The sequence below is a fragment of the Doryrhamphus excisus genome, linkage group LG6 (assembly GCF_037039965.1).
Source record: "Doryrhamphus excisus strain RoL-2023G ecotype Guam linkage group LG6, RoL_Dexc_Guam_v1.1, whole genome shotgun sequence".
NCBI lineage: Eukaryota > Metazoa > Chordata > Actinopteri > Syngnathiformes > Syngnathidae > Doryrhamphus > Doryrhamphus excisus.
In genome coordinates, this window is record NC_136362.1 from 1598517 (window position 1) to 1611864 (window position 13348).

At 33.5% G+C, this 13348-nt stretch overlaps 1 protein-coding gene across 2 annotated transcripts in view; it reads right to left on the reverse strand.

The window, feature by feature from the left end:
• The window catches only part of ppfibp2b (PPFIA binding protein 2b), a 57329-nt gene continuing 43981 nt past the window's right edge, over nt 1-13348 (reverse strand). For both annotated transcript variants that reach the window (XM_078791096.1, XM_058086712.2), the window contains exons 18-27: nt 12156-12188; nt 11949-12057; nt 11759-11878; nt 11432-11582; nt 4946-5057; nt 4786-4874; nt 4593-4715; nt 4372-4497; nt 486-674; nt 1-426 (exon numbers count right to left, since the gene is read on the reverse strand). In XM_078791096.1, the coding sequence (XP_078647222.1) occupies nt 247-426; nt 486-674; nt 4372-4497; nt 4593-4715; nt 4786-4874; nt 4946-5057; nt 11432-11582; nt 11759-11878; nt 11949-12057; nt 12156-12188 (1232 nt within the window). In that variant the 3' untranslated portion in view covers nt 1-246. The remainder of the gene's footprint in view (nt 427-485; nt 675-4371; nt 4498-4592; nt 4716-4785; nt 4875-4945; nt 5058-11431; nt 11583-11758; nt 11879-11948; nt 12058-12155; nt 12189-13348) is intronic.

Consider the following 13348-nt stretch of genomic DNA (forward strand, 5'->3'; position numbering starts at 1 on the left):
TGATGTTATCCACTTTTTATTAGTCGGTACTCACGCCTTCATTTTCCACATGGACTAGCATCCTACCAGCTAATAAGAAAATAATCATCTCTTCCATAATTGCAGTACATCCTAAATGTAATACTGCAGTATCAATGAAGTAGAATATCATCTTGTATTGGTTAGGAAACTCAATGACATGTCCTGAGTGGTCAGGGTCACACGGTGGGCGGGCTTTAGGAGGAGGCGGGTGATTGGCTGATTGGGTTATCGATGAGCCATCGCTACAAGCGGGTGTCCTTCAGCCCCCAATCGGTCTGCGGAATGATGCGGATCCTGGATGTTGGCGCAGTCCGCCGTCTGTTCCACGGGGCAAACGTAGTCCCGGGATTCTTCCGGCCGCCTTTTCCACAGATGCGTCAAGTTAGAAAAGACCAACTTTTTGGCCTGCAACACAAAGCGGAACTAAGAAACTTGGCGCCGCGTCATGACGGGGACCTCCTCACCTTGACTTTGGCCGTGATGCTGAGGGGCGTGTGGTTGGCGGACTCGGCGTACTGCCGCTTCTCCTGCTGGGCATGTCTTCCCAGCAGGCTGCTGAAGTTGGTGCTGAGGTGGCGTCTCAGCAGGGTTTTGTGAGGAGGGATGTTCAGCAGCAAGGCTAGCGTGTCGGCGTTGAAGCCCGGCTCCAGCATCTTTTACACAAACACATGCTAACCGTTTCATTCCCCCCAAGTCAGCGGTACTAACATTAGCATGCTAACACCTAGCGTGATAGTGCAAAGCGTTTTTATATGCGTCTACCCATGAAAATAGAACAAATGCTAGTATGCTAACATTAGCATGCTAGCAAAGCTAAACTGCTAATATTAGCATGTTAACATGTACCATAATAGTGCCAAGTGTTTTATGTGTCTACCTATGGAAAGAGCTAAAAATACGATTCTGATAACGTTAGCATTATTAACATTAGCATGCTCACACCTAGCGTGATAGTGCTAAATGCTAATATAATAATGTTAACGTTAGTATGCTAACACCTCGCGTGATAGTGCAAAGTCTTTTTATATGCGTCTCACCGTGTAAATAGAACAAATGCTAGTATGCTAACATTAGCATGCTAGCAATGCTAAACTGCTAATATTAGCATGTTAACATGTACCATAATAGTGCCAAGTGTTTTATGTGTCTATCTATGGAAAGAGCTAAAAATACGATTCTGATAACGTTAGCATTATTAACATTAGCATGCTCACACCTAGCGTGATAGTGCTAAATGCTAATATAATAATGTTAACGTTAGTATGCTAACACCTTGCGTGATAGTGCAAAGTCTTTTTATATGCGTCTCACCGTGTAAATAGAACAAATGCTAGTATGCTAACATTAGCATGCTAGCAAAGCTAAACTGCTAATATTAGCATGTTAACATGTACCATAATAGTGCCAAGTGTTTTATGTGTCTACCTATGGAAAGAGCTAAAAATACGATTCTGATAATGTTAGCATTATTAACATTAGCATGCTCACACCTAGCGTGATAGTGCTAAATGCTAATATAATAATGTTAACGTTAGTATGCTAACACCTCGCGTGATAGTGCAAAGTCTTTTTATATGCGTCTCACCGTGTAAATAGAACAAATGCTAGTATGCTAACATTAGCATGCTAGCAATGCTAAACTGCTAATATTAGCATGTTAACATGTACCATAATAGTGCCAAGTGTTTTATGTGTCTATCTATGGAAAGAGCTAAAAATACGATTCTGATAACGTTAGCATTATTAACATTAGCATGCTCACACCTAGCGTGATAGTGCTAAATGCTAATATAATAATGTTAACGTTAGTATGCTAACACCTCGCGTGATAGTGCAAAGTCTTTTTATATGCGTCTCACCGTGTAAATAGAACAAATGCTAGTATGCTAACATTAGCATGCCAGCAATGCTAAACTGCTAATTTTAGCATGTTAACATGTACCATAATAGTGCCAAGTGTTTTTATGTGTCTACCTATGGAAAGAGCTAAAAATACGATTCTGATAACGTTAGCATTATTAACATTAGCATGCTCACACCTAGCGTGATAGTGCTAAATGCTAATATAATAATGTTAACGTTAGTATGCTAACACCTCGCGTGATAGTGCAGTCTTTTTATATGCGTCTCACCGTGTAAATAGAACAAATGCTAGTATGCTAACATTAGCATGCCAGCAATGCTAAACTGCTAATTTTAGCATGTTAACATGTACCATAATAGTGCCAAGTGTTTTTATGTGTCTACCTATGGAAAGAGCTAAAAATGCGATTTTGATAACGTTAGCATTATTAACATTAGCATGCTCACACCTAGCGTGATAGTGCTAAATGCTAATATAATAATGTTAACGTTAGTATGCTAACACCTCGCGTGATAGTGCAAAGTCTTTATATGCGTCTCACCGTGTAAATAGAACAAATGCTAGTATGCTAACATTAGCATGCTAGCAATGCTAAACTGCTAATTTTAGCATGTTAACATGTACCATAATAGTGCCAAGTGTTTTTATGTGTCTACCTATGGAAAGAGCTAAAAATGCGATTCTGATAACGTTAGCATTATTAACATTAGCATGCTCACACCTAGCGTGATAGTCTGAAGTGTTTTTATGTGCATCTACTCATGAAAATAGATATAAATCATTTGTTTGGCTAATGTTAATGCTAGCATACTAGCATTTATATCTATTTTCATGGGTAGATGCATATCGCACTACCATGCTAGGTGTTAGCATGCTAATGTTAGTACCCCTAATGTTAACGTTATTACAGTAGCATTTTAGCTCTTTCCATAGGTAGACAAATAAAAAGCACTATTATGGTACATGTTAAAATGCTACATGTTAAAATGTTATCATTTTAGCATGCTAATGTTAATATTAGCATACTAGTATTTATATCTATTTTCATGGGTAGACGCATATAAAAACACTTTGCACTATCATGCTAGATGTTAGCGTGCTAATGTTATTACCGCTAACGTTAACATTATTACAGTAGCATTTTTAGCTCTTTCCATAGGTAGACAAATAAAAACACTTAGCAATATTATGGTACATGTCAACATGCATGTTAGCATTTTTAGCATTGCTAGCATGCTAATGCTAATATTAGCATACTAGCATTTATATCTATTTTAATGGGTAGATGCATATAAAAACACTTTGCACTACCATGCTTGGTGTTAGCATGCTAATGTTAGTACCGCTAATGTTAACGGTATTACAATAGCATTTTTAGCTCTTTCCATAGGTAGACAAATAAAAATACTTAGCACTATTATGGTACATGTTAACATGCTAATGTTAGCATTTTAGCATTGCTAGCATGCTAATGCTAATATTAGCATACTAGCATTTATATCTATTTTAATGGGTAGATGCATATAAAAACACTTTGCACTACCATGCTTGGTGTTAGCATGCTAATGTTAGTACCGCTAATGTTAACGGTATTACAATAGCATTTTTAGCTCTTTCCATAGGTAGACAAATAAAAATACTTAGCACTATTATGGTACATGTTAACATGCTAATGTTAGCATTTTAGCATTGCTAGCATGCTAATGTTAATATTAGCATACTAGCATTTATATCTATTTTCATGGGTAGATGCATATAAAAACATTTTGCACTACCATGCTCGGTGTTAGCATGCTAATGTTAGTACCGCTAATGTTAACGGTATTACGATAGCATTTTTAGCTCTTTCCATAGGTAGACAAATAAAAATACTTAGCACTATTATGGTACATGTTAACATGCTAATTTTAGCATTGCTAGCATGCTAATGTTAATATTAGCATACTAGCATTTATATCTATTTTCATGGGTAGATGAATATAAAAACACTTTGCACTACCATGCTTGGTGTTAGCATGCTAATGTTAGTACCGCTAATGTTAACGGTATTACAATAGCATTTTTAGCTCTTTCCATAGGTAGACAAATAAAAATACTTAGCACTATTATGGTACATGTTAACATGCTAATGTTAGCATACTAGCATTTATATCTATTTTCATGGGTAGATGCATATAAAAACATTTTGCACTACCATGCTCGGTGTTAGCATGCTAATGTTAACGGTATTACAATAGCATTTTTAGCTCTTTCCATAGGTAGACAAATAAAAATACTTTGCACTATTATGGTACATGGTAACATGCTAATGTTAGCATTTTTAGCATTGCTAGCATGCTAATGTTAATATTAGCATACTAGCATTTATATCTATTTTCATGGGTAGACTCATATAAAAAGACTTTGCACTATCACGCTAGGTGTTAGCATCGCTAACGTTAACATTACCACTTGGCGTATGTATCATTGTACGGAAGGATAATTACTATTAGTCCTCCATGGACTCCACTGCCTCGGAGGTTTGGGGCGTATTCTGCCAGGTCCACGGATCTCAGCCACTCCATGACTCTGTGGTTGGACCACTGGACCACCTCGCTGCGGCTGAGCTGCTTCTGAAGACATCAGCATATACTTTATGATGTTTAGGACCACATTTACCCATAAGAACTTCATCACCATCACATGATAGCTACTGCTAGCATCGTACCTGAGCACTGGGCCGGCGCTTCAGGCAGTAGGGGTTGAACTTGTTGAGGTGGAGGACGTGGATGGCGCACTTGATGCTGAGATGATGCAGCTGGCTGCTGACTTTGAGGACCAGCAGGTCATTCTGAGACAAAAGACATGTTGTGTCGTCATGTGACGTTGTGTTACGTTACGTTGCGTTGCGCTGCGCTCACCACAGTCATGTACTCCAGCATCCGTCCATCCACTCGTGCTTCACTAAACTGGTCTTTGTACTGAGGAAGCCCGATGTCATCCAGCCATCCTTTGGAACATCAGGATAGTTAGTACCTGGATGGGGTTGAGGTCATGGTCTCCAATGTGGTGGTTACGTACGCGTGACCCAGATGTAATCCAGATCTGCAGACGCCTGCTCCTGCCCGCTGCTCAGCGTCTTCATGGCCAGCTGGAGCTTCTTCCTGTGCAGCGGGTTCTTCATCCCCATTTCCTACGAGACAAGCGTTACACGTCACGCCTGCAAAGATCAAGCTGACGTACAGAAGGCGGAGCTAAAAGGATGGGGAAATTGTCTCACACACACAACATCAGCAGGGATGACATTTTGTGTGTCCATGTTTCGTTTTATGACATTTTGAGCTCATGCCATTTTATTTTATTTTTATTTTAGTTTCGTGTTTTTGACATTTCATTTCATGTGACAAAATTTTGTGACGTTTCATTTTATGGCATTTCATTTTATGACATTTCATTATACGATGCCTATGTTGCAAAATTCTGTTTCCATGTTTCGTTTTATAACATTTCAGTTTATGACATATTTATGTGACAAAATATTGTGATGTTTCATTTTATGACATTTCATTTTATGACATTTCATTTTATGTGTGACATTTCATGTGACAAAATTTTGTGTCAATGTTTCACCTTATGACATTTCATATTACGATATTTCATTTTGACGTTTCATTTTATGTGTGACATTTCATGTGACAAAATTTTGTGTCAATATTTCATCTTTTGACATTTCATTATACGACATTTCATTTTATGACATTTCATGAGACAAAATTTTGTGATGTTTCATTTTATGACATTTCATTTTAAGTGACATTTCATTTTAAGTGTGACATTTCATGTGACAAAATTTTGTCAGTTTCATCTTATGACATTTCATTTTACGATATTTACTTTTGACATTTCATTTTGTGTGTGACATTTCATGTGACAAAATTTTGTGATGTTTCATTTTATGACATTTCATTTTATGTGACATTTCATGTGACAAAATTTTGTGTCAATATTTCATTTTTTGACATTTCATTTTATGACATTTCATGAGACAAAATTTTGTGATAATGTTTCATTTTATGACATTTCATGTGACGAAATTTTGTCAGTGTTTCATTTTATGACATTTCATTTTACATGCGACATTTCATGTGACAAAATTTTGTGATGATTCATTTTATGACATTTCATTTTATGTGACATTTCATGTGACAAAATTTTGTGTCAATATTTCATCTTTTGACATTTCATTTTACGACATTTCATTTTATGACATTTCATGAGAAAATTTTGTGATGTTTCATTTTATGACATTTCATTTTGTGTGACATTTCATTTTAAGTGTGACATTTCATGTGACAAAATTTTGTCAGTGTTTCATCTTATGACATTTCATTTTACGATATTTCATTTTGACATTTCATTTTATGACATTTCATGTGACAAAATTTTGTGATGTTTCATTTTATGACATTTCATTTTATGTGACATTTCATGTGACAAAATTTTGTGATGTTTCATTTTATGACATTTCATTTTATGACATTTCATTTTATGTGTGACAGTTCATGTGACAAAATTTTGTGTCAATGTTTCATCTTATGACATTTCATTTTACGATATTTCATTTTGACGTTTCATTTTATGTGACATTTCATGTGACAAAATTTTGTGATGTTTCATTTTATGACATTTCATTTTATGTGACATTTCATGTGACAAAATTTTGTGTTTCATTTTATGACATTTCATTTTATGTGTGACATTTCATGTGACAAAATTTTGTGTCAATATTTCATCTTTTGACATTTCATTTTACGACATTTCATTTTACGACATTTCATTTTATGACATTTCATGAGAAAATTTTGTGATGTTTCATTTTATGACATTTCATTTTATGTGTGACATTTCATTTTAAGTGACATTTCATGTGACAAAATTTTGTGTCAGTGTTTCATCTTATGACATTTCATTTCACGATATTTACTTTTGACATTTCATTTTATGACATTTCATGTGACAAAATTTTGTGATGTTTCATTTTATGACATTTCATTTTACATGCGACATTTCATGTGACAAAATTTTGTGATGTTTCATTTTATGACATTTCATTTTACATGCGACATTTCATGTGACAAAATTTTGTGATGTTTCATTTTATGACATTTCATTTTACATGCGACATTTCATGTGACAAAATTTTGTGTCAATATTTCATCTTTTGACATTTCATTTTACGACATTTCATTTTATGACATTTCATGTGTCAGCATTCTGTGTGACAATCTCTTGTTCATTTTGTGTTAATTTTTCGTTTTATGACATTTCAGGTTATGCCACTTAATTTTCCGACTTTACATGTGACATAATTTCCTGAGAATTTTGTGGCATTTCATTTTATGAAGTTTTGTGCAACAATGTTTTGTTTGAAGATATTTCATTTTATGATATTTCATGTGTCAACATTCCTTTATTTTGCATGACGATCATTTTATTTTATGAAGTTTCATGAATTTTTCCAATGTTTCATTTTATGACATTTCATTTTATGACATTTCGTGTGACGTTTGCGGTTAGGACATGTGACCCCATTTTAGTTTTGTGCTGCGTTTTGTTACCATTCATGCAACGTTTCCTGTAACGACATTTCTTGCGTCAATGTTTCATTTTATGGCATTTCATTTCATCATATTTCATGTGTTAACATTCCTTTATTTAGCATGACAAACATTTTGTTTTGCGGCATTTTATATGATGAAATTTCATCTGACAATGTTTCAATTTATGGCATTTCGCTTTATGACATTTCATGTGTAAATATTTTTGACAATGTCACGTTTTAATGACATATGGCATGTTTCATGTGACAATATTTCCATTTATGACATTTTGTGACAGTGTTTCATTTTATGACATTTCGTTTTATGACATTTCATTTTGTGACATTTCATGTGAAGACATTGTTTTTGTGACAATGTCACGTTTTAATGACATATGGCATGTTTCATGTGACAATATTTCCATTTACGACATTTTGTGACAGTGTTTCATTTTATGACATTTCGTTTTATGACATTTCATTTTATGATATTTTATGTGTTAACATTCCTTTATTTTGCATGACGATTATTTTTTTGTGGCATTTTATTTGATGAAGTTTCATCTGACAATGTTTCTAATGTTTCATTTTATGGCATTTCGTTTTATGACATTTCATTTTGTGACATTTCATGTGAAGACATTGTTTTTGTGACAATGTCACGTTTTAATGACATTTGGCATGTTTTATGTGACAATATTTCCATTTACGACATTTTGTGTGACAGTGTTTCATTTTATGACATTTCGTTTTATGACATTTCATTTTATATTTTATGTGTTAACATTCCTTTATTTTGCATGACGATCATTTTGTTTTGTGGCATTTTATTTGATGAAGTTTCATCTGACAGTGTTTCTAATGTTTCATTTTATGACATTTCATTTTATGACATTTCATTTTATGACATTTCATGTGTAGATATTTTTTGTGACAATGTCACGTTTTAATGACATTTGGCATGTTTTATGTGCCAATATTTCCATTTACGACATTTTGTGTGACAGTGTTTCATTTTATGACATTTCGTTTTATGACATTTCATTTTATGATATTTTATGTGTTAACATTCCTTTATTTTGCATGACGATCATTTTGTTTTGTGGCATTTTATATGATGAAGTTTCATCTGACAATGTTTCCAATGTTTCAATTTACTGCATTTCGTTTTATGACATTTCATGTGTAGATATTTTTTGTGATAATGTCACGTTTTAATGACATTTGGCATGTTTTATGTGACAATATTTCCATTTACGACATTTTGTGTGACAGTGTTTCATTTTATGACATTTCATTTTATGATATTTTATGTGTTAACTTTCCTTTATTTTGCATGACGATCATTTTGTTTTGTGGCATTTTATTTGATGAAGTTTCATCTGACAATGTTTCCAATGTTTCAATTTATGACATTTCGTTTTGATATTTTATGTGTTAACATTCCTTTTTTTTGCATGACGATCATTTTGTTTTGTGGCATTTTATTTGATGAAGTTTCATCTGACAATGTTTCCAATGTTTCAATTTATGGCATTTCGTTTTATGACATTTCATGTGTAGATATTTTTTGTGACAATGTCACGTTTTAATGACATATGGCATGTTTTATGTGACAATATTTCCATTTACGACATTTTGTGACTTTCATTTTATGACATTTCGTTTTATGACATTTCATTTTATGATATTTTATGTGTTAACATTCCTTTATTTTGCATGATGATTATTTTGTTTTGTGGCATTTTATTTGATGAAGTTTCATCTGACAATGTTCCCAATGTTTCAATTTATGGCATTTCGTTTTATGACATTTCATGTGTAGATATTTTTTGTGACAATGTCACGTTTTAATGACATATGGCATGTTTCATGTGACAATATTTCCATTTACGACATTTTGTGACAGTTTCATTTTATGACATTTCGTTTTATGACATTTCATTTTATGATATTTTATGTGTTAACATTTCTTTATTTTGCATGACGATCATTTTGTTTTGTGACATTTTATTTGATGAAGTTTCATCTGACAATGTTTCCAATGTTTCATTTTATGGCATTTCGTTTTATGACATTTCATTTTGTGACATTTCATGTGAAGACATTGTTTTTGTGACAATGTCACGTTGTAATGACATTTGGCATGTTTTATGTGACAATATTTCCATTTACGACATTTTGTGTCAGTGTTTCATTTTATGATATTTCGTTTTATCACATTTCATTTTATGATATTTTATGTGTTAACATTCCTTTATTTTGCATGACGATCATTTTGTTTTGTGGCATTTTATTTGATGAAGTTTCCTCTGACAATGTTTCTAATGTTTCATTTTATGGCATTTCGTTTTATGACATTTCATGTGTAGATATTTTTTGTGACAATGTCACGTTTTAATGACATATGGCATGTTTTATGTGACAATATTTCCATTTACGACATTTTGTGTGACAGTGTTTCATTTTATGACATTTCGTTTTATGACATTTCATTTTATGATATTTTATGTGTTAACTTTCCTTTATTTTGCATGACGATCATTTTGTTTTGTGGCATTTTATTTGATGAAGTTTCATCTGACAATGTTTCCAATGTTTCAATTTATGACATTTCGTTTTATGACATTTCATTTTGATATTTTATGTGTTAACATTCCTTTTTTTTGCATGACGATCATTTTGTTTTGTGGCATTTTATTTGATGAAGTTTCATCTGACAATGTTCCCAATGTTTCAATTTATGGCATTTCGTTTTATGACATTTCATGTGTAGATATTTTATGTGACAATGTCACGTTTTAATGACATATGGCATGTTTCATGTGACAATATTTCCATTTACGACATTTTGTGTGACAGTGTTTCATTTTATGACATTTCGTTTTATGACATTTCATTTTATGATATGTTATGTGTTAACATTCTTTTATTTTGCATGACGATTATTTTGTTTTGTGGCATTTTATTTGATGAAGTTTCATCTGACAATGTTTCCAATGTTTCATTTTATGGCATTTCGTTTTATGACATTTCATTTTGTGACATTTCATGTGAAGACATTTTTTTGTGACGATGTCACGTTTTAATGACATTTGTCATGTTTTATGTGACAATATTTCCATTTACAACATTTTGTGTGACAGTGTTTCATTTTATGACATTTCGTTTTATGACATTTCATTTTATGATATTTTATATGTTAACATTTCATTTTGCATGACGATCATTTTGTTTTGTGGCATTTTATTTGATGAAATTTCATCTGACAATGTTTCCAATGTTTCATTTTATGGCATTTTGTTTTATGACATTTCATTTTGTGACATTTCATGTGAAGACTGTTTTTGTGACAATGTCACATTTTAATGACATTTGGCATGTTTTATGTGACAATATTTCCATTTACGACATTTTGTGTGACAGTGTTTCATTTTATGACATTTCGTTTTATGATATTTTATGTGTTAACATTTTATTTTGCATGACGATCATTTTGTTTCGTGGCATTTTATTTGATGAAGTTTCATCTGACAATGTTTCCAATGTTTCAATTTATGGCATTTCATTTTGAGATTTCATGTGTAGATATTTTTTGTGACAATGTCACGTTTTAATGACATTTGGCATGTTTTATGTGACAATATTTCCATTTACGACATTTTGTGTGACAGTGTTTCATTTTTATGACATTTCGTTTTATGACATTTCATTTTATGATATGTTATGTGTTAACATTCTTTTATTTTGCATGATGATTATTTTGTTTTGTGGCATTTTATTCGATGACGTTTCATCTGACAATGTTTCCAATGTTTCATTTTATGGCATTTCGTTTTATGACATTTCATTGTTTTTGTGACGATGTCACGTTTTAATGACATTTGGCATATTTCACAATTTACGACATTTCATCTCGCTTTATGACATTTCGTTTTATGGCATTTTATTTGATTGTGTGTGTGTACCTTCTCCAGGTCATGCGGGGTGGCCGACAGGAGGGTTTGACCACTGGTGACCCAATGGCCAGCAGGGACGACGTACTGGCCGAGTCCGATATCTTCAAGCCAAACACACGTCTGCTCTGCAGTCCACTTGCAAAAAGGGACCTCCAAGTCGCTGAACAATGAATATGCCACATCAACAGGCTTTATCATACTGTATGCGTACTGTACTGTACGTCTACCGCAGGTGAGCGCGCTCACTTTGGGCCCAGAGCCCGTTTGGCATATATTGACACGCAAATGAATCAAAATGGCCTCCAGCCTTTCATTCCTGATGTTGGTGTTTTGTACCGCATGTTCAGTGAAGACGCCAGTCTTGGTCCTGCCGTGGCTCTGATGCCTCCCCGCTTGAAGTCCCTAAGCTCAGGGTCCTGTACCTGGACCGGGCTACCCGACTGACTGCGTCGGATGCTGCCGACGAGCCAAAGACAATCAGGACATGGAGAAGGTGAAGGAAACTGAGCGCTGAGTCGTGACTTACAAGCCCCACAGTTTCTTGATGCCTCTTTGACTCTTCCTGTTTTCTGCTGATAAAGACGACTCCTGACCAGAGGACAGGGGGGACTGGTCCGACGTCTCCTCTGAACATCCTACGAGATGGGAAAACATTTAGTTGAGCACCATCCACGCCCACCGGCACCTTAAAGGAAGCGGGTTGCCTTGCCTTCAGGTAAGCAAAAATACCCACCAGGATGACAGAGGTGATGTTTGGCAGGAGATCCTGGATCCACGTTAGTCAAAAGTCAGGAGAAAGCAATAGAAGATATCAGCCAAGCTTAGGAAGCGACGCTTCATGTTACAGTACTCTGTGTGATGACGTTTCAGTTTGTGTTACATTTGCTAGCTTTTATGCTACGATGCCTACATTGTTTATTATTTGCGTGACAATGTTTCCTGTGATGACTTTTTGGTGTTCTCATACTTCATTTTATGTCACGACGTTTGTTGGGCTTTATGGCATTTCATTTTATGACGTTTCATTTTACGGCATTTCATTTTATGGCATTTTATTATACAATGCCTACGTTGCAAAATTTTGTTTCCATGTTTCGTTTGATAACGTTTCAGTTTATGACATTTGTATCTTTTATGGCATTTCGTTTTATGACGCTTCATTTACAATGCCTGCGTTGCAAAATTTTGTTTCATGTTTCGTTTTATAACATTTCAGTTCATGACATTTATATCATTTATAACATTTCATTTTATAACATTTCATTTTATGGCATTTTATTTTATGACGTTTCATTTGAGATGCCTATGTTGCAAAATTTTGTTTCCATGTTTCATTTTATAACATTTCAGTTTATGACATTTATAACATTTCATTTTATGGCATTTTATTTTATGACGTTTCATTTGAGATGCCTATGTTGCAAAGTTTTGTTTCCATGTTTCATTTTATAACATTTCAGTTTATGACATTTATATCATTTATAACATTTCATTTTATAACATTTCATTTTATGGCATTTTATTTTATGACGTTTCATTTGAGATGCCTATGTTGCAAAATTTTGTTTCCATGTTTCATTTTATAACATTTCAGTTTATGACATTTATATCATTTATAACATTTCATTTTATGGCATTTTATTTTATGACGTTTCATTTAAGATGCCTATGTTGCAAAATTTTGTTTCCATGTTTCATTTTATAACATTTCAGTTTATGACATTTATAACATTTCATTTTATGGCATTTTATTTTAGGATGTTTCATTTGAGATGCCTATGTTGCAAAATTTTGTTTCCATGTTTTATTTTATAACATTTCAGTTTATGACATTTATATCATTTATAACATTTCATTTTATGGAATTTTATTTTATGATGCTTCATTTACGATGCCTGCATTGCAAAATTTTGTTTCCATGTTTCA